General features: G+C 56.2%; 1 protein-coding gene and 1 long non-coding RNA gene across 4 annotated transcripts in view; both read left to right on the plus strand.

Annotated features, from left to right (window-relative positions):
• Positions 1-27070, plus strand: part of GNG7 (G protein subunit gamma 7) — a 56005-nt gene that overhangs the window by 11397 nt on the left and 17538 nt on the right. The window contains exons 2-3 of one of the 3 annotated variants that reach the window (XM_051811012.1): positions 1295-1357; positions 8968-9038. Coding sequence is in view for 1 of the 3 variants with exons in the window: in XM_051811011.1 (XP_051666971.1) it covers positions 10458-10563 (106 nt within the window). In the remaining 2 variants the exon portion in view is untranslated. Of the gene's footprint in view, positions 1-1294; positions 1358-8967; positions 9039-10244; positions 10564-27070 lie in introns of those variants that run through there. The other 2 variants (XM_051811013.1, XM_051811011.1) reach the window with 2 other exon arrangements.
• On the plus strand, positions 15561-23302 carry LOC127481580 (uncharacterized). The gene is made up of 3 exons (XR_007908258.1): positions 15561-21766; positions 21841-21914; positions 21953-23302. It is a non-coding gene; the product is annotated as an uncharacterized LOC127481580 (long non-coding RNA).

The raw sequence follows: 27070 nt of genomic DNA on the forward strand, positions 1-27070 counted from the left end.
CAGGGGCTGTCTGGCTGCTGGCAGAGCTGAGGGGACTCGCCTGGCACCGGGAATCGAATCCCAAAGTCGTCCCTGGAGCCTGGGACACGAGGCAGTGGAAACACAACCCCAGATATCCAAGCAGGATATTTACCCTCGGGTCAGTGACAAACCTCTGCTGACGTCGGTGGAGCTGGGTTTTATCAGAGGTGTTTTCCAAGGGAGAGATGAAGCGTTGGGAAGGTTCCTGAAGGAAGGTTTGTCAGGGAATCGGAGCTCTGGGACCGGGTCCTGGCCCCAACTTGTGCTTAAAACAACACGAGGAACTGCTGAGGTGTAAAGCCTGTTGAGGGCAGTGTTAGGGCTGCAGCTGCACTCAGGATGTGGGGAAAACACTGGGATCTTTGCACATCCACCTGTGTTGGTGGGGCTGCAGCCAACCCTTCCCTGAGATTTCCTTGGCTTCCTTCTGGTCCTGGTGTGCTGGGTCCCCATCCTGCATTTTCCCTTGCAGATGTTCTCTGCCACCTGACAGAGGAATATAATGCAGCAATTTTCCTAACCTAAATAGTGGTTCTGACTGCCTGGTTCTGACTCCCCTGGAACTGGAATTAATTTAGTGTGTGGGCTTCTTAATTGGCTCGTTGTGGGGAGGAACAGAAAATGAAGTGCTGCAGCTCTGCCTTCCTCTTCCCTTTCTTTAGTTAAATCTTTGTCATTCTTTGTGTCTCTGACTTCCATTAGTTGCTCAGGCTATTTCTCTCTGCTTTCTTTTGTTGTAGCTTCCATCTCTCAGCCTCAGGAATATCTGAGGCACGGATGGAGCTGCTCCCATGCCTTTGGAGCAGTGCCGCTGTCAGCCTGTGACAGATCCCGTGTGATTGATGGCTGACGAGGCATCTGGAATATTTCTCCCTTCTTTGTGTGCCTGATGCTGTTTTTCCCCGTGCCTGGGGAGGCAGGAGGGGATGGCATCCCTTGTTCCAATGGAGCCATCTTCAGACTCGGATGTGGAACTGCACAGAGGTGTCAGCCCAGGAGCTGCCCGGCCATCCTGGCTCCAGCTGCTCCTCACTGACATCCCTCGTGTCTCTGGTGACTTTGGGGAGCTCTGGAATGGCCTGGGCTGGTTTGCAGCAGGGACAAACCAGAGCCTGTGTGTGTGTTGGGGTCAGAAGGGGCTTTGCAGCCTCAGGGAAAAGGGGAAATGGGGAAAAGGCGTGAGGTGCTTCAGCTGCTGGGATCAAACCTGGGGTTTGGAGATCCCTGCAGGAGCCCTTTAGGTGCTGAGAACTCTCTCCATTTCCTTTTTTAGGAGATCTGTCCTTTGCCCAAGGCAGCAAGTGCCTGTGCTGGAGGAGTGTGCCCACCCGCCCAGGTACGTGGTCAGCAGCACACACAGAGCACCCACAGCTGGTGTTCCCCACCTTTGGACCCCCATTCCCCAGCCAGGGGGGTCGTGGAATCACAGAATTTGGGTTGGAAGGGACCTTAAAGCCCCTGCAGTCCCACCCCTCTCCCATGGGCAGGGACACCTTCCATGGACCAGGTCACTCCAAGCCCTGTCCAGCCTGGCCTTGGACACTTCCAGGGATGGGGCAGTGCCAGTGCATGGCACCAGGGGACAGTGAGCTGTCCCTGCACTGAGAGATGGTGACCAAGGTGGGGTGGCAGGTGCCTGAAATCACCCCGGTGTGGGTCACCCAGGACGTGGAGCTGCTGCCTGTACACTGGAATGGTTTTCCTGAATTACATTATTTTTCCTGTTATCATGTGATTTGGAACTGGCTGATCTTTAAGGTCCCTTCCAATCCCCCCCCCCCCCCCCCCGGGATGTCACAGTGTCACCACTCCTCAGATGGCTCAGTGTCCTCCCAGGCAGGCCCTGCTGTGCTGTGCATCAGCTGATCTGCAGCTGCAGGCTCAAAACCATGGAAGTTTTGGTAGGATGATACAAAGGTACCTTCCAGGCTGTCAGTCCAGCTGACCTACCTCAGGAGCAGCTCTTCCAGAGGTGTCCCATTCCCTCCTCACAGGAGTGACCAGGCAGGGCAGCATGGCCAGAGTTCCCTGTTGGCTCCGACTGGGGCAGGAATCACTTTTTTAGGAGATCCCAGCAGCGTGTTGGTCCTCAGTCCTTCCCTGGGGCTGGATTTGGAGTCTCCAAGAGAGGGCAGTGTGTCCCTGGCAGCCGGACCTGCTGAGGAGCAGCAGAGCACCCAGCCTGGAGCTCCTCATCCCGAGCTGAGTAATTAGTGACAGACTCATTAGCAGCTGCTCTCGGGGCTGGACGTGGCTGTGTGAGGGTTGGTCCTTCCCCCAGCCCGGGCAGGGATTCGGCAGCGCTTCCTCCTGCCTCACTTTCCCAAAAAAAACCCTCCCCTCCGTGTCCCTCGTGCGTCACTGCCCCACTTTGTGCTCTTGGCGTGTCCTCCACGAGGGGATGGATGTGGTGGGACCCCCTGGAGCTGCTGTGAGTCACAGGCACCCAGAGTGGAATCCAAAACGTGAGGAATCCAGGAGGAACCCAGGAGAAAACCCGGACAGAAGGAGAACTCCTCGAGGTTGTTCTGTTGTCGCGTTTGGCCTGAGAGCTCTGAAAGGGAAAGGCTTGTGCCAGCTCTCCCAGCAGATCCCTGCTCACCCAGAGGCAGGGTTCTGTGGAAGTGTGGAAGCATCTCCCCAGCCCAGGGGGCTCAGAAGGGCTCAGGGGGGACCTGGCAGGATTGGGGAGGCAGAGGGGGGTCGGGCTCTGCTCCCAGGGAACGACAGGACAAGAGGGAACAGCCTCAAGTGGTGCCAGGGGAGGTCCAGGTTGGACACCAGGAGGGATTTCCTCATGGAAAGGGTGGTCAGGCCTTGGAAGGGGCTGCCCAGGGGGGTTTGGAGTCCCCACCCCTGGAGGTGCCCAAGGAAGGACTGGAGGTGGCACTCAGGGCTGGGGGACAAGGTGGGCATCGGGCACGGGGGGGTCTCTGTGGCCTTGGAGGGCTTTTCCAGCATCAATTATCCTGTGATTCTGCCAGTCAGGGCTCTCATTCACCTCTCTGTTGTTTAGGAGCAGCTTTTAATGCTCCCAATTCTTGCCCAGTTCCTGAAGTTCCATGAAGGCCCCTTTATTGGTGATTTGTGTCCTGCAGGAGTGATGCTGCCCTGGCCTGGTAATCATTGATAGATCAAGAGCTCCCTGTTTCCCAGGGGTCATTGTGGCATTTAATTTTTTAACTAATTGGCTGTATAAAAGTGCTGATGCTCCCTGGAAAATGTAGGGCGCTTGTGTAACATGAAAGCACATTGAAATAACCTCAGAAGTTGCTTTGAGGTGAAAACTTATCCCAGGAGAAACAGCCACATTTAAACCAGAACTATAACCTTGATTCCAAATCCTTCCTCGGGACATTGTGTTTTTTCTTTCCCTGTTTTCCGTGGTGGCAGAACAAGGTGAACTTCTCCCAGCTGGAAGGGAAGGGGGAGGATCCCCCTTTATTCCTTTAGGAGCGTGGATGATTTATCAGGATTATATTTTTTTTCCTGTGGTGTTTTTAGTGATTTGAAGTGAACAGCCCGTTTTGATGTTGTTCTGCTGGAGCAGGATTGTGGGAGCAGCCTGTGGAATAGCTGTGCTTCACAGCCTTCAGCTGCTCCTCAGAACATTGCAAAGCAAATTCCTGCTCCCTTTTGTGATGGCACTCCAGGAATTCCAAACCTCAGCATCCCATCTGTGCTCCACTCTGGCATTTACAGTGTAAGGAATTCAGGTGGATCCTCTTTCACCTCCTCTTCCTGTTCCAGGCAGTTGTTAAGTTGGTGTAGATTTTAAGATTCCTGCAATTTTTGGGAGGCTGTCAGGGATATAAAAGATCTCGTGTTGCTGATCTAATTGTGTTAAACCTCAGTGTCCCCAGAGCAGGGAATGGGCTTGTCCCTGGTTTGATCTCTTCGGAACAGCTGGAGGCATTTGCTAAAACTGGAGGGTTTTTTAAAGAATAAAACTTCACAACCATCTTTTGCTGAGGCCACACAGGCTTGTTTGGTTGCTGTTTTGCCCTCTGAAAGGGAGGAAAAGGTGATTTTTCGGACGGGGGGAGATCGGAAACTCAAACTCATCCCTGGTGCATCCCTGGGAGAAGGAGCTGCTGCTGGAGCACAGCGTGTTCCATTGGAGTTTGTACACTTTAAACCTGTTTTTCCAAGCAGCTTCAGGAAATTGGCATCCCATAAGTGAGCCCTTCAAAAATAGCTCCGTTCCCACTGCACGAGGGCCGTTGTTTCCATGGCCCCTTGTCCCGGGCACGGGGCGGGATCCCTGGAGCTCTGGAAGGGTTTTTGGGAGGTGCTGCTCAGCAGGGCTGGAGCCCCAGATATTTCCTGAGGAGTCACTTGGTCCCGTTTCCCCTCAGGAACGGGCTCCTGCTGATGGAATGCTGCTGCCTGCAGGGCTGGATTTAAACTTTTCCCTCCTTTGCTTAGAGGAAAAGCCAGGGATGGGTTGAGTGGGTTGGAATGATCCTTTGGAATATCCCGGGCTGGTGCTGCTGTACCAGGCTGAGCTGCTCCTTTTCCTCAGCCCCATGGCTGTTTAAGGCATTTCACACTTAAAATTCAGGTTTTTTTTTGGTTTGTTTTTTTTTTGTCCAGGACCTTCCCCCACACGAAACCACCCCTGACAGGTGCCCTGGGTGTGAAATTGGGGTGCTGGGCTGTTCCCTGTCTCCCAGCAGTGCTCCCCTTGCTCTGCTTGGAGAATCCCAGGAGCAGCTGCTGGGCAGGATTTGCCTTTGGAGGGGCTTTAAAGTGCCAGGTGTGGTCACAGGGGTCCTGTCAGAGGATTTCTGCAGCTCTCCAGCCCCAAGCACAGATCCCTGGAGGTGTGAAGCACTTTCAGGCCTCAGGGAAGGCCCTTTTTACTTCCCTCTCCTCCAAGCCTTCCCTTTTTAGGCCTTAAAAAAAACGTTCCAGAGCCAGTTGCCAGCACAGACTTCCCAATTAGCAACCTGCTTCCAAAAGCAAATGCGTGCTGGCCGTGGCAGCTGTTGCCCAGCAAAAACCCTGGGCTGTGTGCTGGAAAAGGGCACAGGGAAACAGGATCTGCTCATCCCCTGGAGGAGTTAGTGGGGAAAAGTTAAACTTTAAAGCTCTCCCTTTGCCGTGGATGTTTCGTGTTGGTTGCCCGGGTGCAATTGTTTGATAATTTGCTATTTATAGGCGGGTATTTTTAGGGATGTGACGAGTCCAGCTCTGGACCCGGATCTGTTGCTATTATTGGAGTGCTGAGTGGCAGAATTAAACCAGCCTTGCTTGTCCCATTAAGGTTCTCTCATTTTGAGGTGGATTTGAGGGGCTGGAGCGTGGCCAGGGAAGGGAGAGGAGCTGGGGAAGGGGCTGAGGGAGCTGGGGGGGCTCAGCCTGGAGAAAAGGAGGCTCAGGGGGCACCTGAAAGGAGCCTCTGGCTCTGTGACACCTCCAGGTGCCACGAGCCTTGAGTTTGTCAGGAACATGAGCCATCATTCCCGCCTGGCACATGGGCCTTGCTGGGACGTGGTGGGAGTGCTGCAGTTCTGTTCCCCATCAGAACGCAGGGCCTTGGGGTTTTTGTGGGTTTTGCACGTATTGAACCAGCCTTTGGCACTGTGGGGGCCCAGCAGCAGGACCAGCAGCCACCTGCTCCAGCCTGAGCCTGGATCTGGTGTTCCTGGGCACTCCCTGATCTTTCCATGGAGCTTTTGATCGATCCCAGCCGGAGCAGTTGATGGCATTGGCACCTACTCCACGACCTGCCGTGTCTGAGGGGAGCACAGCAGCCCCAGCAGCACGGAATTCCTGCTGCCAGGGAGCTGGAAGTCCCTCCTGGAAGGGCCCTGGTGCCCCTCTGGGGTTGCTGGCACCGAGGGGGTTCTGGTGGGCTGGGATGGAGGATCCCATTTCCTTCCAGCCTTGCCCAGACTGCAGGGGAGCACTGGCAGCTGCAGGGATGCTTTGCATGACCAACTGTTGCTGCTTCCAGTCAGCTGGGGAAGGAATTCCCCTCCCTGCTGCCCACACCCGCTCCAAGGTATCCCTGGAAGCCACAGCTCTGCCTGGGCAGCGCCAGGAAGGCCTGGGCACAAGGAAGGCCTGGGCACAGCAAGGCTCTTCCCAAACCTGTTGGAGTGACACATTCCCAGGATGAGCTGCTGCTCCTGCCGAGGGGGCTGAGCCTCCCTGAGCTGGGCAGGACCCTCGTGCTGGGCCTCCCTGAGCTGGGCAGGACCCTCAGCTGAGCCTCCCTGAGCTGTGCAGGACCCTCAGCTGAGCCTCCCTGAGCTGTGCAGGACCCTCAGCTGAGCCTCCCTGAGCTGGGCAGGACCCTCAGCTGAGCCTCCCTGAGCTGGGCAGGACCCTCACACTCCGAGCTGTGCTGTCCAACATCCCCCTGGAGGAAACTGCGGCCTCTGATCTCGGGGAGCCCGGGGAGTGTCCCTGCCCGGCCAGGGATGAGCTCAGCTGCCAGCTCAGGGTGCCCAGGGCCAGCTGCCTCGCTGAGGGCCCCTCTCCAGGCGGGCAGTGCGGGTGGGTGGCAGCGGGAGCGTGTCCAGGCAGTTCCCCTCCTTGGCTGGGTGTCAGTGAGCACTGCTGGGGTCACGCTGGGGGATATCGTGTTCCTTACCTTTGCACTGGGAGAAGCCTGGGAGGAAGGAGGGGGCAGAGTTTATTCCAGCACGCTGAGGTCAGGCTTGTTTTCCCTCTTGGAGCAGGAACAGCTCAGCCCCTGGAGTGGGATCCTGCAAGGCTGTAAACAACGGGCTCTTCCCGAGGATGGGATCGGGTTCCGCTGGGAAGCTGTTGGGTTGTTTATTCCCCCCTTCCTGTGGACACTGCCTGTTCCCAGGGAATGCTGCTGGCAATGGGGCAGGGGCTGGGGGCTCTGCAGAGAGAGGAGGGGGCTCTGCCATGGGACTGATCCAAAATCTAAGCACTGGCAGTGCAGGAGTGCCTGGGTTGCTTTTAAAGAGGAAGGAAAGAAACAGAGCTCCAAAAGTGACAGATTTCAAGGAAAACCAATCCAAATAAGGAATGTGTGTTGTCACTGCAGAGTTTCAGTTCAGCTGCTTTGTTTAGTCAGAAGGTAGATTGGATTTTGGGTGGTTTGTGTCTGGCTGAGGTGTTGAGCTCTCCTGCAGTGTGGAGGTGGTGGCTGATTCCTGCAGCAGCCTGGCATTTATGGAATAATTTGAGTTGGAAAAGCCCTCTAAGGCCTGGGAGAGCTGGGAGGCAGTGGGGTGGGATTGCAGCTCGAGGCTGGCTCTTTTCCCCTGTTCCTGGTGGCCTGTGGGACCCTCCAGGTGCTGCTACCCTTGTTTTCCAGCCCCACACTCCTGTCCCTGCTCCCTCCCTGTCTCCAGAGCGGATTCTGTTGATGAATTCCCCCGAATTTCGGTCCCTTTGGGTTTCTGGCAGCATTCCCAGGGGGATCAGGCAGGGCTGTGCTGCTCCAGCAGGAATGATCACCACGAGCGAGGCCCCAGCTGCTGTTTTGGGCTCCTCTCCACCTGCCCTCCCCAAATCCAGCTAAAGCCTCCCCAGCTCCAGGGGCTCCTTGGATCAGCCTGTGGATGGTGCTGTGGAAAACTCCCCTGGAGCACAGGGAATGGCTGCAAGTGTCCAAGGCCAGGTTGGATGGGGCTGGGAGCAACCTGGGCTGGTGGGAGGTGGGCTGGGCTTTAAGGTCCTTCCTGCCCAAACCATCCCGGGACTCTGTGATCCTGAGGAATGGCTCAGTGGTGGACTGGGAGCCACTCTGAGCCCGATTCCAAACCTGCTTTTGGGTCTCCTGACCTGACCCAAGTTCCTGTCTTTCATAGCAAAGCTTTTTTCCTGCTCTCACCTTCATATTTCCGTGCATAGCTGGCACTGACTCCCTTGTTTGGAATGTGGCATTTGTGAAAATTCCCATTTAAAAAAGAAAAAAAAAAAAAAAACAACAAAAAAACTTTCAAATGCTTGTTTTGGCACGAGGGCTGTTCCTCTCCCCTTGCTTTGCTGCAGTCTGGAGCAGAAGGAGGTGAAAGGGGCCAGTGAGTCCTGGCCTGAACCCCAGCACAGAGTCAGTGACGTGGGTTTTACTCCTTCCTAAAAAAAAAAATAAAAATTGTTTGTGTGTTCAGACAGTGAGTGGAGAAAACAAGCAGGGTTGGATTTCAGCTCCAATGGGTTCTTGGAATTCGTCCCTCTCTGGCTCCCAGCTCTGACTTCAGCGTGGTGAGCTGGGCTGGCCAGCAGGGTTGAGCAATGGCTTTACTGGTAAGCAGGAAGGGGCCGTGCTGGGAGCAGGGGGGGCAGCACGGGGGGCTCTCAGGGTGCTGCTCCCCCTGGGCCAGCTCGTTCCTGCTCCCTCCTTTTGTGTTTTCTGGGAAACTGAACTTGCCAGTGTGTGTTTAGGCAGAGGGCTCTGGTGGCTTTTGGGCTAAAACACTCTGCACTGCCCCCAAAACTGGGGCAAACGCCTCTCCCTGTCTGCATTCCCCCCAAAAATGATGCAAACGCCTCTCCCTCTCCTCATTTCCCTATAAAATGATGCAAACACCTCTCCCTCTCCTCATTTCCCTATAAAATGATGCAAACACCTCTCCCTCTCCTCATTCCCTCCCCCCAGGTGAAATCTAGAGCCAAATATTTCGGTGCCCCCTCATCCAGCTTCACTTTACTCTGGTCTCAGGTGCCACGTTCAGGTTCAGTGTCTGGAATCCAGAGCCTGCCCTCCAGGTCGTGGGTGTTACTTCTAAAACCAGAGGAAAATGGGTTCCCTGTTATTACTGATAGTTGATACCATCCCTGATTTTCCAGTGAATCCCTTGGATGTCAGTCAGAGCAGGGTCGTGCAGTGGTTATTGCTCAGTGCTGCTGGGATGGAGCTGCAGTCAGTGCAGTAAATATTCCAAATTATGACTTCACTGATCATGCACCATCTGTGTCCCTGATGGAACTCCTGAATTCCCGTTTCCTTGGCAGGAGGAGCCAACCAGGACCCCTGGCAGTGCCCGACAGGACGGTGGCCGAGACTGCTGGGTGGCAGTAGGAAGGTGAGCAAGGCCAGCTCTGCCCCCGTGGAACTCAGAAGTGCCATTTCACTGTTATTTGCCTTCACTGGTGGTTTGGGTTTTACCTGCCACGGGGGGGAGGTGCCCCAGCAGGGCTGGCTGAGGTGTTTGCCCAGCCACAGGTGGGATTTGGAGGTGCTGGCTCCGGGTGCTGGTGATCCACTGCCCACGTGGAGCCTCATTATGTAACACTGATCACCTCCTTAATTAGGGAGGGACAGCCCTGGATTCCAGAGGAGAGCGTGTCCCTTAGTCAGCAGCAGTGGGAGGTGTGGGACCAGGGGAGCTCTGGCTGCTGGAGCTGGAGGAGGAGGTTGTTTCCTTTCTCCTGGAGGTTTGCTGGAGCACTGGGGTGTGTGGGGCAGCAGGGGCTGCCGGGGAGGGCTTTTCATCCTGGAGAAAGGGATTTGTGTTTTCTGTCAAAACTTGTGAAATCCCGTATTGCCCACCCTGTGTGAGGTACCAGGAAGGTGAAGCAGCTCAGCCCTGGTGAGGTGACAGACCCAGAGCTGGGAATTGTGTCTTGCTCACGTGGTTGGTCGTTCCAGAGCCTCAGAGCACTGGGGTGCCCAGGGGAGCAGGAGTGTCCCTGGGTTCTGTTCCAGAGCCTCAGAGCACTGGGGTGCCCAGGGGAGCAGGAGTGTCCCTGGGTTCTGTTCCTGCCCCCACGGGAAGGAAGGGGCAGGAGGCTGAGCCCGTGTTTCAGCCCACCCTGGTTTTGGGAGGCGTGTGACCTCCCCACAGGAGCTCTGGGAAGCAGCAGGTCGGGCTGGTGCTGCTTTGGGGCGGGAGGAAGTTTGGATGATGATGACGATGATGATGATGATGGTGAGCAGTTGCTGTTCTTGAGCAGTTGCTGTTCTTGAGTCACTCCGAGGAGCTGAGATCCGTGTGACTCCAAAGCCAGTAGTTCTGTGTCTCCGCGTGTGTCCCAGCGGGCCTTTCGGGGGTGGGAATGACGGTCAAATACGCAGTTGTGCATTTTGGGTGTCAAATCCTCTAAAACCCGTTTTTTTGGGGGGGTTGAACTGCCCCCGAGCGAGCGCCTGCAGTTCCCGCCGCGGGCGGCAGAGGGCGATATTGGGCCGCCCGAGGGGCTCCGTGCGGGTGCCTTGATTTTAATATTAATTAATGGATATTCCGTTAATAAAAGAGCCTGCCGGGCTCCCGGGGCTTCGACTGCAGCCGCAGCCCGGTGTGGCAGTGCCAGCCCGGCGGGGGAAGGCTCTGCGGGGACACCGGGGCTCCCCGGAGCTCTGGGAAGAGGCGGCTGGGATGGGAGGGAGGATGAGGAGGGACGTTCCTCATCGCTCTCAGCGCTGAGCCGAGCTCTGCAGGGCGATCCCGGCCCGGAGACTCCCCAAAAATGCCAGTTGCAGCCACCAGCGTGGGTGTCAGCAGATGGCAGCACCCTGCCTTGCACCCCGTGTTATTCCTGGCCGGGAGATTCCCTGGATTCAACACCACAGTCTAGACTTACTGACAGACAGGATTCTTCTCCTGTTAGGTAAGCAAGATACAGACACCCATTATGCAAATTCCCAGCCGTGGTGCCCCTCTGAAACATTCTTCAGATTGTCTAAATAAGGTGCTGTTTCATGCTAAACCAGCCTTTTGGGTGCCTTCCAGCTGCCTTGCCCTGGAGGTGGGATTTTTTTTTTTTTTCCCCCCTTGGAGGTGCTGATCAGCACAGACCAGAGTGCTTTTGGCCTTCCAGCTGCCCAGATGTGCAGCAGGAGGAGGAGGCAGGCTGGGTAAAGAGCTGGAATTGTGCAATTAAAAGGCTTTAGAGCCAGTAGCTCTTGTGCCTGTCCCTGCTGCCTGTGCAGGCAGCGACGTGGGGGCTGATAAGTAGGTGTTGTATATATTTTATAACGTGATTGCACAGACTCAGCAGGCGTTTTGTGGTCTCTGAGCACCAGCAGTGAGTTTGAAGTGTCCCCCCCGGGGCAGGGGAGGGTTGGAGGGTGCAGTGACCTGGTGCTGTCAGCCCTGCACGGAGGTGTTGCCCCGCTCGGTGTGACTCACCCCCTGGGCTGGAGGAGGTGGGAATGGATCATCACTGACTGTCCAGAGGGCTTGGAAGTGGCTGTGGCATTTGCACTCTTTCTTTTTTTCACAGAGGAGTTCAAAGAGCCTTTCAGCCCCGATGACTGGGGAGTTATTCGTGCAGCAGCCCCCAGAGAGGCCCTTGTCGTGCTCTTGTCCCACGAGCCCAAATTTCTGACCACAAATACTCTCCCAGTGTTTTATGCTGTGGTTCTGTCACTAAAATCTGTCCTCCTGCCCCCGGCCTGAAGCTACTTTAGACTCCTCAAGCCTCAGAGCACACAAAGAGCTGGGAAGGGATGACTGGCAGCTTCCTGAGCTGCTCCTTAGGTCAGGATTTGGCGGGCGCCCAGCAGGGCTTTGGAACGGCTGTGAGTGCTGCGTGGGGAGCACAGCCCTTCTCAGGAAAACATTGGAAGGCTTCCTAGTCCTGAATTCACTGTGCAGGCACGTGATTTTCTGGGAATCAGCTTGAATGTGCTGCAGAATGGCTCAGAAATCCCTACATGGGGTGATGTTGGCTCATGGAAAAGCAGGGCCGAGGCGGTTGGTCGGGTTCCTTCACGGTGGCCCTTCAGCCTGTTGATACCAACCAGCCTTGCTGCTTCTGCTCCTTGCCTAAGAAAGGGAAGAACTCTGCGTTTTGTTTGTTTGTTTGTTTGTTTGTTTTAAATTGCAGCACTGCTCCTGTTTTCCCCAGCACTGCTTGTTTTGGGGCACAGTTAATCCTCCGAGGGCAGCTCTCAGGGGAGTGGGTGGCTGCACCCTGTGCTGCTGCAGAGCTCTGGGCTCTGCCTGCTCTCCCTGGCACCCCCAGCCAGCAGTGGGACTTGGCCCTGTGCTGGCTGGGACTCTCCCCTGCCGTTGTGTGGGCTGTGATCCCGTCCCTTCCTGCGTGGGAATTGTGTCCTTGGCCCCTGAGCTCCCGGCTGAGCGGCAGCCCCCGGGCACGCCGGTGATCACAGCCATGACCTTTCCCTGCAGCCTCCCCCTCGTCTGTGCTCCTGCAGGAGCTCAGCCCGACCCCTTGCAGGGCTGTGAACCCTCTCCAGCTCAGCTGCTGGGGTGTCTCACCAGTTCTGCTCAGAGATGGCAGATAATGAGGCGGGTGAGCGCTGCTGACTCAGATCTTACTGGCTCTGGGGTTTGTCCTTCCTGCCCTCCCACACTCCACCTGCACACCCAGCAAACCTTCCCCCCCCCCCCCCACGGCCCCTGGGGCTTTCCTCTCCCCAGAAACTCAGCCTGCCTTCCCATCCTACTGCTCCGGGACCGCAGGGAACAACCTGGAGTGTTTTAGGGGAGAGCCGTGGCTGAGGAGCGCTGGAGATCTGGGAAGGGGAAAAAGGGGTCCCTGAGGTTTGCTCTGGCAAAGGGCCAGGCTGAGTCAGCCCAGCCTTTCCTCGGGAACACCTGAGTGCTGGGTAAACACCACTGTATCCCTGCAAACACCGGTATCTCCTCGCTCCAGCTGCAGAGCTGCACTGCCAGGGTTCGCCTGCGTCGGCTCCAACCCGGAGCTGCCCGAGTTACTCAGGGCTGAGCAAACCCAGCTCCTGTTTGTGACGCTGCTGGGCAGCCAGGACACTGCCCTGTGCTGTTTGCTGAGGGGCTGTGCTGACATCCACAGTGCAGGCCATAAAACTCCCGGGCTGGGGGCTGGTTTCCAGGAAGGCAGCAGAGCTGGAGGTGCCGTGTGCTCTCCAGGAGCTCCCCAGCTCTGGGGCTGGTTGTGAATTCTCTGAAGTTCAGAGCTGTCAAAGCACTTTTCTGTCGCTGTGGGGGAAAAAAAAATGCTTAGTGGGATTGTTAACCTGAGCCTTTTCTGGTCAGATAGGAAACCCTGGCTGGGGCTGCCTGGAAGAGCAGTGTGTGAACTTGCAGACAAACTGGGGAAGGCTCTGTCCTGCTGGGAAGGGCTCTGTCCTGCTGGGAAGGGCTCTGTCCTGCTGGGAAACTCGACCTGTTGGAAGTGCAGATTGCTGGAAGGGCACAGGGCCTTTGGGTCAATGATTGAGGTGAATAAGCCAACTTTCAGTTGTTTCTGCAGCTGATTTCTTCAGCTGCCTGGTGTGGAACCCTCACTCTCACCTGGACCTCGGTGAATTTGTGCTGTCATGCTGCAGAGACAAGTTGTCATCAAACAGCTCTGCTTGTCCTTTAGCTGGTTTGTCCAAGTGTGTAAAATATATAGAATTCCCCGAGCAGCACTGAATTCCCATCTTTCCCAGCTGGGTTCCCATCCCATCCAGCTGCAGTCTGGACAGGCTCACATTCCTCGGTCCTGAGGCCAACATTCCTCTGCTCCTCTGCACCCCTCTGCTTGGGATTTGTTTCAGGTTTGACTCCCAGCCCTGTCTCGGGCTCCCAGACACCTTTATGAGCTGCACCTCCAGCCCCCGCCCTCTGCAGAGCTGAGTCTTGGCCACACTTTACTAAAATAAAATGGATATTGGCTGGTTGTTGCTGCAGTTCCGTGGAACTCATCTGGAATCCCCAAATGCCAGTGGATTCAGGAAAGGCACTGCAGTTTGCTGATTAAACACTCAGCTATTTCTGTTAGAAACCTGAAAGGAAAGTTGCTTTTTTTTTAAGTCTTGATGGCAGCTGGAGTGGAGGAATCCCTGGTTTGGGATTCTCCTTTGCTCTGGGTGCACAGGAGCTCAGCCCTGAGCTGTCCTTTCCATAGAATTCAGCTTTTCTGCCAGTCCAGCCCCAGCCCACGAGGAAAATGTGTGTGTGCAAAAGTGTCCAGAGAGAGAGAAATCAGTCAGGGATTGGTTTGGGTGTTGTGCTTCCATACCAGCTTTCCTCAGCTGGATTTATCATTGGCAATTATTTGATAGAAACAAAACCCACATCCCCCAGGTCAGAACAACCTTTGGGGCGGAAAAAAACCCCCAATCCAGCTCCAAAAATGGGACAGTCCATCCTGTCCCTCAGTGTCTGTGGTGTCATTCTGAGCCTGGTGCCCCCAGCCCCAGCTGGAGCTGGACTGAGACACCACTGCTGGAATTATTTATCTAGGGAGGTTTTGATAAATGTGGCTTTTCTGTGTGGCCAGGAGCAGTAAATCATTGGTGGGAAGGAACAGGCACTCCCAGGACAAACAAATGAAGGACTTGAACTTTCCTGGGAAGCTCCTGTTTGAGTGTTCCCATCACCTGCTGATGGAATGGGATCCATTCCAGGCAGTCCCAGCAGGTCCCTGACCCTTAATAGCCAATTCTGTTGGACAAAGCCTGATTTAATCACGTTACATCATCTCTACCAGGAGCCTCCCAAACCTGGATCCCCTGGGAATTCTTTGCTGCTGCTGGCCTTGGCTTCAGCAGCTCCAGCTCAGAGCTGAAGGGGTGCCTGGTTTGTGGATGGGGCTTGGAGCACCCTGGGCTGGTGGAAGGTGTCCCTGCCCATGGCAGGGGGTGGGACTGGATGGGACTAAAGTCCCTCCCAACCCAAACCATTCTGGGATTTTATTCCCAGGGCAGATCTCCAGCCTGGTTTGGTGTTCCTGCAGATATTCCCCCGTCCAGGGGTGGCTTTGGTTCCGTCCCAAATACCTGCTGGGAGCTGCTGCACCTGCAGTGGAGTTAAAACCCCCAAACCCTCAGGGAGATGAGGACAGGCAGTTTCATCCCAGGAATTTCCTTATAAAGCTCTGCTCTGGCTGTGGGGCTGTGCCAGCAGGAGTGGCCCTGCTGCCAGGAATTCCTCTCCTTTCCCTGTCACACCCACTGCTCCGGATCGGTGTGGGCACAGGGATTGCCAAACATCCTCAGCACACGGAATTCCTGCCTCATTTGGGCCTGGGGAAGGGACAGGGGGGTCCTGCAGAGCTCTGCTGAAGGGCACGTGCTGCCAGGGAGGAACTGGCTGTAACAGGAGCCAGAATCAGGGGGGAAGTGATTCCTCAGCTGCTGCCCCTTTCTCCTGCCTTTCAGGGTGGAAAGAAAAACCCAGGAGTCACCTCAGCTGCTCTTCCAGGTCTTTGCCTCTCAAACCTGTCCTGCAGCTCCTCCTTCCTCTGGCACTCCGAGGGAAGTGGTTGTACCAAACAAACTGGGAGGTTTTGGGGCAGCAGCAAGAAAAAAAAAAACAACAAAACAACAAACCCTTCTTCTTTCTCCTGAGCTCTTGCACTTGAGCTGATCAGCACAAAGTGTTGGCAGGATGAAAACCTTCGCCCTTGGGTGCTCCCAGTCCCACTGGGAGCTGGGGGTTGGCCTTGGGGACAGGAGCTTTGGGAAGCTCAGCTCTCCCATGGTGTGCTTTGGCACGAGGACGTGTTTTGAGGCTGTCCCCAAAGAGCCTGGGTTCTGTTAAAAACAAAGCAGATTTAGCTCAGAGGGCAGAAATCCCGGGGTTTTTGGGGGATTGTGCCCTCCAGGGTTGGGTTATCCCGGGTGAAGGAGCTGCCTGGGAGGGGGGACAGCCCTGGGGGGGGGGCTGGGGGCTTGTCCTGCCCTTGGAGGGGGGGACACGATCCCGAGGGATTCTGTGTCCTGGCTGCTGTGCTGGAGCAGCTGGGGAGTGAAAGTCAGTCTTAATTTTTAGTAAAACCTTGGGTTCAACAGAAGTGGTTCCTCGGCCTGCAAACACGTGGAATGAGCTGTAATCCCAGCCTTTAGGTAATTCCAGCCTTTAGGTAATTCCAGCCTTTAGGTAATTCCAGCCTTTAGGTAATCCCAGCCTTTAGGTAATTCCAGCCTTTAGGTAATTCCAACCCTTACGTAATTCCAACCCTGAGGTCATTCCCACCTCTGGGCTGTCTGGAGCAGGGGTTTTGTTCCTCAGCTCCCTCCTCACAAGGGCTGCACCTCCCAAAGCCTGGGGTGGGTTTTTGGGGGGGTCTGAAGTTCCCAACATGATGAGACCTCGCAGCAGGTGACCCAGGAGGGAATTGTGAACCTGTGCACTGTGCCAAGGGTTCCCTGGGGAGCTGCTGGGCCTTGTGCAAGCACATTCCCGGCTTTATCAGCGCCACAGGAATCCTGTCTCCTCTGGGACAAAGCCTGTTTTCTGTCTGGGGGCTCTGTTAACACTCCCAGTGGCCTGGCAGCAGCAGCAGGAGGTCGGTTTTCCCGAGGTCAGGGGCAGGGAAGCTGTGGCAGAGGTTGGTGCAGGAATTCTTCAGGTCTGTGGTTTGTCCTTGAGCTTCTCCTCTGAGCTCTGAGACAGGGGGAGAGTGACTTACTCAGGACCCACTGGTTTTTTAACTGCAGCCTGTGGCTCTGCAGGGTGACTGTTCCGAGGCACTGGAGCTGTGCTGGGAGTGCCTCAATCCTGGAAAAAGGGCTGGGCTAAACCAGGCTGTCCTAAACCAGGCTGTCCTGCCACCTTCTGCCAAGCTGACAGGTGAATCTGTGCTCATATTTAACAAAAAAAACCACCAACAACAATCACCTTTAAATGCAGCAGCCACAGCTCAGAGCTGAGCTGCACTCGGAGCAGGGCAGGGCTTGTTTCTCCACGTTTAATTTGAGCCCAAACAGGGAATGACTCCGGGTTTTCCGCTCTCATCCCTGGCTGACAGCGGGGTTGTTGTCCCCACAGTGTGTAATTTGTGGGTGATGGCCACCCTTTGATGTCCCTTCCCTTCACTTCCCCTGCACCTCCACTCACCAACCAGCTTTTCCTCCTTCCCGTGAGCTCGAGACGCTTTTCTGAGAGTTTCATTTCTGCAGCAGCTGCGAAAGGCCCTGGGCTGGACCAGCCTCTGTCAGCACCCAGCGAGGGAGAGGCCGAGCTGGGGCTGCCTGGGGGCACTTCCCTGGGGCACAGAAGGTAATCCCAGTTTAATATGGCAGAAAAGGTCCTGGCCAAGGTCCTGGTTCTCCCTGCAGCACTCTCGTCCAGGTTTCAGTGCCCTCAGAGGTACCAGGAGATGCTCTGCTTGGCTGTAACTTGGTGGGGTTTCTTTCCTCCCAGTTTTCTCCTTTCCTTTTACCTCTTGACACCTTCGGTGTTGAGTTTGTATCAAACTAAAATTTGGCCTAAAATCGACTGGAATTGGCTCAGATGTCCATGAGCTGCAGCCCACGGTGGTGAATTTTTCCCTGAGTGCAGAGGAGAGGAGATGATGAGGCTCTAAAACAAACACCTTTGCCTCAAAGGTTGAGAGTAAAGGTTTGCTTTGCTGGGTATTTGGGTTCAGAGAACAGATTTGCTTTGTAGCCAAGACACCAAACAGCTCCTGGGTGACATTCTGTCACGAGTCACCCCCAAAACACCCTTTTGCAGCAAAACTGCAAAACAAAAGGGGTGGAGGGGGTGCACTGGGAGCACCGAGTGCATCCTGACCTGCTCCTCCCACCTTCCCAGAGCTGGCAGGATGATCCAGGGGCTGGGATTTGGCTGACTCGTGGGAGAAGGAGAGGGGAGAGCTGCTGCAGGGGTTCAGGGGCTGGCTGCCCTCATCCACTGTGGGTGCTGGGGGAGTGAGGGTGCAATCAGCACCCAAAATCTGCCCTGTCATCGCTGGGAGGGACGTGAAATACTCGACCTGGACGTGACAGAAGCTCTGGAACTGCAGTGGGAGGGTTCACTTTTCCCAGGGAATCTCTTCCCACGGCCCCCAGAGCCGATGCTCCCCTTGCTCTGTCTGTCTTGGATGTTGCTGTTTGCTCCTTAAATGAGTTGCCACCTCTTTGTTTTCCCGAGCTGTTGGGAATTGGCCTCAGCTTTCCCACTGCATTCCCAGCTGGCTGCACCAGGACAGGTCTCCAGCCATTGGAGCAGCTCCTCTGGGAAAGGCCTCACTGGGTCAGGACGACTTCAGGAGGAGTTCCCAGGCCCCACCAGCCCGGTCTGGGGAGCACAGTTGGGTTTGAGGAGCCACCATTCCAAGGCACCCAAACCTTAATGCCACCTTAATCCTGTTGTGGCTAAAAGAGAAGCTTTTAATGCCGTGTCCAGGACATGGTGTGTGTTCCACAGGGTGTTCCAGAGGTTCCCAGGGGGGCTGCCCAGAGCCAAGGCTGCCGTGGGTGTGAAGGACACCTTGTGTGCCTGCCATCCCCCTTTCCCCCAGACAGCATCCCCTCTGCCCTGGCAGCACTGTGTGTTCAGGAACGTTTGTCTGTCAGACTGGGCAGCTCTGCTGGGGAGTTCTGGCTGATTAGGGAAGCTCCTTCAGGGTTGATCTTCCCTCTTTCCTCCTGCCCAGGCAGGAGAGGAGCAGCAGAGGGGGCGGAAGGAAGGGGGGGTAGCTGGGAGGGCAGGTGGGCAAGGGAAGATCTGCAATTCCTGCTTTTCCTGCTTCCAGCACTTTCTCATTTGGATTGACCTTCCCAGCAGGCTCAGACCTCCCGTGCAGGTCCGTATTCCAGGTGTGTTTTCCAGCTGTTGAGGGCTGTATCCCTGGTTTCCTGTGTTGGAAGGATCCAGAGCCCATCAGGGAAGAGCCTCAAACCATTTTCAATCCCGGGGCTTTAGGAATGCTCAGACCAGTAGCTGTGGCCACCTGGGCTGGCTGGAACATATTCCTGCCTCTCCTGCTGGCTGCTGGCCAGGATCAGCAGCTTTTCCCTATGGATCTCTGGGCTGAGGCAGCCCCAGGGCTGCAGAGGTTGTGTGGACAGAGCCTGTGCTTGGGGCCTGACCGGTTTCGGTGGAAACTCCCCCATTTCTTCATTGAACTCCGTGGCTTTAAAGCACATTGAATGCAAATCAATCCGAACCTGGAAGATTTATAAAACCACCGAGTCTGGTGAGCAGAGCAACTCTTCATCCCTCACCTGTGGCTGCTGTAATTGTGGGATTGTGCAGAACCAGTTGGAGTGTTCCAAGGAACAGCCGGGCCCAGGCAGGGGGGGCTGAGGCAGGAGCAGCTCCTCGTGCTGTGCCTCTGGTCAGGACAGGCTGCACTGCAGGAGCAGAGCTGAACACCCTGAACTGGGTCACTGTGGCTTTTCTGGGTTGGTTTTTTCTTTCCTTTGTGTGGATTAATAGGCTGGTTCTCCAGATGTGCCTGAGAGGAGCAGCGAGACCTGCCTGGAGCCGCCGAGGTTTATCAGCACTGGAGCTTTTTAATCACGCCCAGATTTAATTTGCAGGGTTATTTACATGCACTGAAGGGCTGCTTTTATCTGCTTTAATGCTGCTGGGGTAAACTGATCCCCAGCCAGAGCTGAGGGCACCCACAGTTGGTGCTGTTTTATTGAAGCTGGTCGGCTCCCTGTTCCAGGGAAAGCTGCTGCTCTCTGGGATCAAGGTTCCAGCTGGCCAGGACTGAGCCCTCTGCTGTGGCTGGTCCATGTGAATGTTAATTCCTTCACTTGTGCTGCTCTGGAAAATGATACGTGGCAAAAATCCAGCCCGTGTGAGGTTGGTGGGGGAAAATAAGTGATAGTGAGGTTGGATATTAGGGGAAATTCCTTCCTGGAAAGGGCTGTCCAGCACTGGCACAGGCTGGAGTGGAGTCCCCATCCCTGCAGGGCTTTAAAAGCTGTCTGGATGTGGCACTCGGGGACATGGGTGGCCCTGGCAGTGCTGGGGGAACAGCTGGGCTCTGCTCTCAAGAGTTCCAGCCTAAAGGATTCTACGGTTCCACGTCCTTTTCCCCCCTCTGTGGGATTTTTTTGTGCCAGGGCCACAGCAAACCCCCTGGGACGGGGGTACAACCCGGGTGCTGCCCTTTGCCAGGCGTGTGCTGCTCCCACAGGAGGGGCATCCCAAAAAAACGGGTGTTTATCCCTCTGGGAAGGCAGTGCCACTGCCCAGGCCCTCCTGGCACAGCCCCCCGGGAGCCAGCTCAGGGGGGGTTTATTTTTGGAGCTCCCCTTTGTTCTGCAAAGGGCCGCTGATATTCCCCACTGGAGCTGCTTTTTATCAGCGGCATCTGCGGAGCAGGGGCTGAGTCATGAGCTTTGGGAGAGGATGACAAATGGAGAGTGGAGACAAACAACTCCCGGGAGCAGCAGGCGAGGAGGGACCGGCCACTGCCCCAATCACGGCCCTCGGGGGGGGGGGTTTGGCCTTTTGCCCCCCGGGAGAAATCTAATTCAGGCTCGTTTGGGAGCAGAGGAGGGAAAACAAACATCTCTGGGAAAACCCTGTGTGAGGAGCAGCCCGGCCCAGCAGCTCTGGGGCTGCCCAGGGGCCATCCCTGCGGCCCTGGGGGAGGGCTGGTGCTGCACAGATCCTGCACATGCTGCTCTCAGCAGGGATTTTAACACCCCCTGTGCCAGCAGAGCCTCGGGATGCCAGAGCAGCGTGTCCCAGGCAGAGGGACACGTGGGAACAGCCAGGGCTGGCTGGGGGGGGAGCTCAGTCACACGGTTCCCTCGGGTTAAGAATAGCTGGGAAGTGTTTACTGGGGTTTAAAGTTGTTTGTTTATCAGGTGAGATTGTGGGGATGGCCTTGTCCCAGACAGGGCTCGCTGTGGGACCCCGGGAGCCCTGTGATTCCAGCTGTGGATGGAGGGGCAGGGAAAACAGGACACAGCCCTTTCCCAGGGCCACCTTCCGAGCCCCAGTTGTCACAGCCTCTGTTTTCCCTGTGCCACCAAGGGCTGGGAGTGCAGGTGGGACACTGGGAGGGTGGGCAGGCCCTGGCACAGGGTGCCCAGAGGAGCTGTGGCTGCCCCATCCCTAGGAGTGTCCAAGCCAGGCTGGGGCAGCCTGGGATAGGGAAGGTGTCCCTGCCCAGGGCAGGGGGTGGGACTGGATGGGCTTTGAGGTCCCTTCCTGCCCAAACCATCCTGGGACTCACTTGTGAATTCTGAGGTGGCTTTTGAAGAGATTTGGAGCAGGTGGAGGAGGGTCCACACAGGCCCCAGCTCTGATGTGCAGCCAGGGGTCTCTGGGTGGGTGGGAGGCAGATGGGACGGCACTTCCAAAGCCTTTCTGGGAAAGTGGAGCCCTAATTCCAGCAGTTGTTGAAAGGGAATTGCCTCCAGCCATCCTTTTTAGGAATAGTGTGAAATTAAGCTGCCTGATTTGCCTTTGATGTTCCTTTTCATTTGCACCAGAACATGCCCATTTTCTCTTAATTTCCCCGATGAAAAATGCTTTTTTTAAAAAAAGTTATTCCTTAGAAGAGGCCACGAACTGAAACTGAAATAGAGTCTTCAAGAAACTGGACAGCTTTGATCACTAAACTTAAAAGCTCGATGGGATCAGAGCTGTGACTTGTGTAGATAAATATTTGTGAGCATTTGTGGCTTGAACAGAAATTAAAGGGGGAATAAACCTCTGTGCTTTGATCAGCTCTGCAGGCCCTCCCCGGGGAGTGCAGAGTCTGACCAGAGGGTTCAAGGCCAGGAAGGGTTCGAGGCACATGAAACCATCCCAGATCTCTTCCCCTTTCTGCAAACAGTGGGGTGTTTTTTTCTAGTGGTGTTTTATCTGGGTGACAAGGTGGGGACTGGTCAGAGGTCGGCCCCCATGATCTCGGAGGGCCTTTCCAACCCCAGTGATCCCGGGATTCTGTTGTTCTGTGTGGCCTTCAGAGGTGCTTCCCCTGCACTTCCACACATCTGCTGGCCTGCATTTGTTCCCTCCAGGGGAGTGTTCCCTGGAAGCCTCTGGCCCTGCCCCTCCAGGTCCCTGCTCACAGTTCCAGCCCCGGGAGCCCGGGAGGTGTTTTGTGCTCTCCTCGCTGCCAACAGCTTTGGGTTGGCAGCCGAGTGTGAACGTGATCCCGGTGGGAGCGGGAGGTGCCGTGGTGTTCTCTGATCCCGGTGGGAGCAGGAGGTGCCGTGGTGTTCTCTGATCCCGGTGGGAGCAGGAGGTGCCGTGGTGTTCTCTGATCCCGGTGGGAGCGGGAGGTGCCGTGGTGTTCTCTGATCCCGGTGGGAGCGGGAGGTGCCGTGGTGTTCTCTGATCCCGGTGGGAGCGGGGAGGTGCCGTGGTGTTCTCTGGGCTCCGAGGAACTCGACGTGACGAGCCTCCAGCCTTGGCTCCCGGTGGCTTTTCGGGGGTTGTTTACAGGGATCCTCCGAGCTCACGGGGTCCCGGCCTGGTTTGCCCTGGAAGGACCCCAAAGCCTCGTCCCGGGGACAGGGACACCTTCCACTGGGCCAGGTTGCTCCAAGCCCCGTCCAGCCTGGCCTGGAACACTTCCAGGGACTTGGAGGAGCCGTGAGGGCTGGAGCTGATGGAGTGGGAACAGGAGTCTTGCAGGAACCTCCTGTCCTGTCCCGAGTGTCAGTGACGGGCTGACAGGTTATCAAATAACAACCCAAACCCGCGGGGAGACGTGCCCTGGGTTCTGTGTCCCGGGGTGTCCGTTCCCGGGGCTGTCAGCTCCCCTGGAATGGGAATTCATGGAGCGCCCATCCTGCCTTAAACAACCCCTGGGAAACTTATTAAGCAGAGTCGTTTGCATTTGCTCCTCACATGGCAGCAGAGCCGGGGAGGGAGGGCTCTGCCTGCTCCTGCCATCTGCCTGCAGCTGATGCAGCGCCAGCCCCAGACAAGCCTTTATCTCTAACAAACCTCGTCTGAGCGCTTCACACCCAGCCAGGCCCTAAATTTGGGGCTGTCCTCACTTAATTCCTGGAGGCACGTTACCACCTGGGTGCTGGAGCTGGCACTGCCGAGCCCAGACTCCCACTCTGACATTTGGGAAGATGGGATTTGTGTCCCACCCCGGGGCTGATTCACGGGAGCTGTTTGCCTGCAGGGCCCTGTGTGCTCACACGTGTGCGCTCACGGGCCCGCCTGGGGGGGGGGATTTGGGGGAGAAATGGGATTTAGAGCCGGCTCTTGGGGCGGGAGGGACCAGAGCTTTGGAGCTGGAGGTGCTGGAGGTGCCGTGACCATGGGCTGCCCCCTCGGACACAGCTCGGCCTCCCCGTGCCCTGCACGTCGTGCTCAGGTCACCGGGGCTTTTCTTTAATGGTTTCTTCACAGGGGACGTTTTTCTTGCCCCTTTCACACCAAAAAGGTGTTGCTGTGGTGGGGAGGAGAGCTGGGACGGGGGGTCCTGGGTCCTCGGGGCTCGAGGAGGTGGCAACACGACTCACAGCCAGGGAGGTGTGGGAGGAGCAGGAGCAGGAGGAGGAGATGCACGATGCCAAGGACTGCACTCCTCCTCCTCCTCCTCCTCCTCCTCCTGCTCCAGGCCTTTTTTTAGCAATATCTCGGCAGCTTTTGGCCACCTCGGCAATCCCAAATTGGCATTTTCCACAAGAAGCTAAATCCTGCCTTTCTTCCCTTTATTTTTAGTCTGCAAGACTCCAAACCCGCTGAGGGGCCCTGGCTGGGTCAGGGGGTGCTGGGGGGGTTCCCCAGCCCATGGAGGGGTCCTGGGGGGGGGGTTCTCCAGCCCACTGAGGGGTCCTGGCCGTGCTGGGGGTGCTGGGGGGGTTCCCCAGCCCATGGAGGGGTGCTGGTGTTGGGATGATGGTGGGGGGTTTCCCAGCCCACTGAGGGGTCCTGGCCATGCTGGGGGTGCTGTGGGGGGTTCCCCAGCCCCCCAGGGGTCCTGGCCGTGCTGGGGGTGCTGTGGGGGTTCCCCAGCCCCCCAGGGGTCCTGGCCATGCTGGGGGTGCTGGGGGGGGTTCCCCAGCCCCCCAGGGGTCCTGGCCATGCTGGGGGTGCTGGGGGGGGTTCCCCAGCCCCCCAGGGGTGCAGCCACTGACGTATGTCCCTGCATCAAAGCCCCGTCCCCACTGCCTCGCCAGGCCCAGCTCCTGTGAGTGTGTGTGTGTGTGTGTGTGTTTAATATTAAAGTTCAAAGCTGTGCAGAACCCCACACGCCTCGTGGCTCTTTGAAGTGGTCCTGGCCAAGTGCCTGCAAAACATTCTCTGGTGGTGGTGGTGGAAAAAGGAGGAAAAAAAAAAATCCCATTGCGCCTTACAAATATTTTTGTTTTATTTCGCCCCTTTCTTTCAGGACTTGACAATAGTTCTCTGGAGGCTCGAGCAGAGACTGAGCCATCCCTGCCTTCAGTGCACTTGTAATTAAATTTTGGACAAATCAAACCTGAGTTTTGGTGGTTGGGTTTGTATCTTTCTTTGTCTTGACAAGCCCGGAGCTGAATGTGTACCCGGAGTTTTAAATTCAGGGCTTAAATCCAGAGGGTTTTAAGCAGGTCTGGTGTATTGCTCTTAACTTTAATGCAGTGGGATTTAAGGTAAAAATATATACTTGCGAAATTAATGGTTCCTGAGCAAAAAATGCTGGACTAAAAGTCACTGGAATGGGCAAGGAGGAGGGGAAATAGGCTGAGCTGTAGGGGACAGTGTGTGACAGGGCCTGTGTGTGTCACCTGTACCTTCTCAATGCCCTGGCAATGAGTTCCTCCTAATTTCAGCTGCTGAATGAAGATGTTAATTAGCCAGGGATTACCAGCTGTGCTTTATGGATCACAGCACCAGGTATGCACAGCCCAGCTGAGTCCCTTCCTTGATCTTTATCCAGGTTTTTTCCAGGTTTGGGTTCAGCAGGGCCGGGCAGGTGGCACAGCTTTTTCAGGCAGAGCAGAGATATTGTTTGTCCATTTTTCTGTCCAATTAGCACTAAGTAGCAGGGATGCAAATTGCCATTTGCAGCTGGGAGTTCAAAGCCAAGCCATGTAAACAGCCCTGGGTCAGCCCCAGAGTTCCCCTGGAGCTGCTGCCAACGAGCAACGTGATGTTGGACAGGCAATGCCAGCAAGGGGGGTGTATTTGTGCAGATTGCTACAAAAACTGGTAAAATTCCACTAATCCCTGTGTTAGTGAGCTTATCATGGGATATGAGTTTCCTGCTGCCTGTCCCTGGCTGCAATAAATTGGGTTCCTGGGCAGGGGCCTGTCATTTGTTCCAGTTGGGGTTCACCTGCCTCTGGAGAGGGGATGGTTTTCCAGTTTTTCCTCTGGATACAAACTCTGGTTTGGGAATTTAAAACTGAACCTTATAAAGGTGTCCTTTTAAAATATATATGGGTGTGATTTTTGGCCCTGGGCTGCCCGGGTGTGCTGAGGGTGTGTGGACACACAGGTGAGCCCCTCTCCTGGCTCATCCCAGCTGGACCCAGTCCTGCCCTGGAGCAGAAGTGCCTTGTGCTGGTTTTAACTAAACCTGAACTATTTTGTTCTTGATTTAAATGGGGAGACTGGGCTGGATTGCTCCTTTTTCCAAACTGCCATGGCTGTCAGGCATCACTCCCACGAGGGAGGAGCTGTGACTGAGGGTGGGAGATCTGCTACTCGCCGTTCCAGGGAATCTCTCGCCGGTTGTTTGGGCTCATCGGGTCCAGTTTTACATGGGAATGCCTCAGGAGCCCTTGCTGCCTAAACTGAGAGGGAATCAGGGTGCAGGGTTGCCTTGGAGGTGCAGGGCAGTGGGTGCCAGGGGGGTGCTCAGGGGTGTGCAGGGGAAGCAGGGGAGGATGGCACCTGTGGGATAGGGAATCATTCAGGGAATCCTGGAATCCAAATGGTTTGGGTTGGAAAGGACCTTAAAGCCCATCCAGTCCCACTCCCTGCCTCGGGCACACCTTCCCTATCCCAGGCTGCTCCAACCTGGCCTTGGACACTCCCAGGGATGGGGCAGCCACAGCTCCTCTGGGCACCCTGTGCCAGGGCCTGCCCACCCTCCCAGGGAAGGATTCCTTCCCAGTATCCCACCTATCCCTGCCCTCTGGCAGTTGGAATCCACTCCCCCTGGTCCTGGCACTCCAGGCCCTCACAGGGAGTCTCTCTCCATCTTTCCCATGGGCTCCCTGCAGGCACTGGGAGGCCACAGTCAGCTCACCCCAAAGCTTCCCTTCTCCAGGGGAGTTCGGCTGTTCCCATATCCCCGTTTTTTTCCAACCTGTGCTGGATCATTTCCTGAGCACAAACCCCAGCGAGCCCAAGGCTGCAGGCAGGTCCCTCACGTGCCTCCAGCTCCAGCCCTTTCCCTCAGCGTGGGAGCTCCTTTTTTAGCCTCCCGTGGCCGGGCCGGGGCCTGAGCTCAGCGCTGGAGCGGCGCCAGCCCAGCGTGACTCCTCTTCCTGGAAGGAGGCACAAAAGGGAACGACCTTGTGCTTCCTCCCGCCGCTGCCCGGCAGATTCCAGCCCCGGCGTGGGAGTCGCTCCCCGTGGCAAACCCTCACATGATGTTTGGGTCATCGGAGTTCCCAAAAGAGCCGGGTTTCGCAGGAAAACGGCCGCGGGCACGTGGGGGGAGCGGCCTTGGCTCCGAGGGGGCTGAAACAAGTGCAGGGGAGTCATGGGGCTGAGCAAACGTGGCCTCGTCCCCGCTCGGGATGGAGCCTCTTTCTGCTGCCCTGGGTGATTTCGGGAGGGGGGGAAGCAGGGGGGGCCCAGCCCTGCTGACCTGTTGTGACTTTCTCCCCAGCACCGTTTTTTCCCCTCTGTAGCTCCGGCAGGGACGAAAACAAGCCGAGGAGGGAAAGTCACAGGACTTGTGCTGATGGGTGGAGGAGGAAAACAGCAGCTCTGACACTCATGTGATGGCTCTGCTGCAAAAGGTCACTCACATGTCCAGTGGAATGGGAATGAGCTGGTTCCCGAGTGCAAACAGGTCCCTCCAGCAGGGAATGGGCATCCTGGAGCAGCTCAGCTCAGAGTGTTCCCCAGCCCAGCCCAGCCCAGCCCAGGGGCCTCGAGCTGCTCGTTGGTCCTGAGGGGGGGCAGTTCAGATTTTGAGGGTTTGCTTCCCACCAGGTCTGAACTCTCCTGGTGCAGGTGGGGTTCCTTTGGGTTTCTGAGGCTTAGTTAGCAGTGGGGTGTGAATTATGGAATCCTGGGATGGTTTGGGTTGGAAGGACCTTAAAGCCCATCCAGTGCCATCCCCTGCCATGGGCAGGGACACCTCCCACTAGCCCAGGTTGCTCCAACCTGGCCTTGGACAATTTCAGGGATGAGGAGTCTGGAACTAATTAGTGGGTGGGATCAGAGGATTTGGGGTTTGTGTTGGCAAAAAGCCACCTGTGTTTAGTGCAGCCCGTCCCCAGCCACGAGCAGCTCCAGCCTTGGAGTGTCTGTGGTGCTGTGTCCAGCTGTGGCATTGGGCTGGGATGTTT

Source organism: Manacus candei, unplaced genomic scaffold, assembly GCF_025592945.1.
Source record: "Manacus candei isolate 608988 ecotype Guabito, Panama unplaced genomic scaffold, ASM2559294v1 h1tg000080l, whole genome shotgun sequence".
Taxonomy (NCBI): Eukaryota; Metazoa; Chordata; class Aves; order Passeriformes; family Pipridae; genus Manacus; species Manacus candei.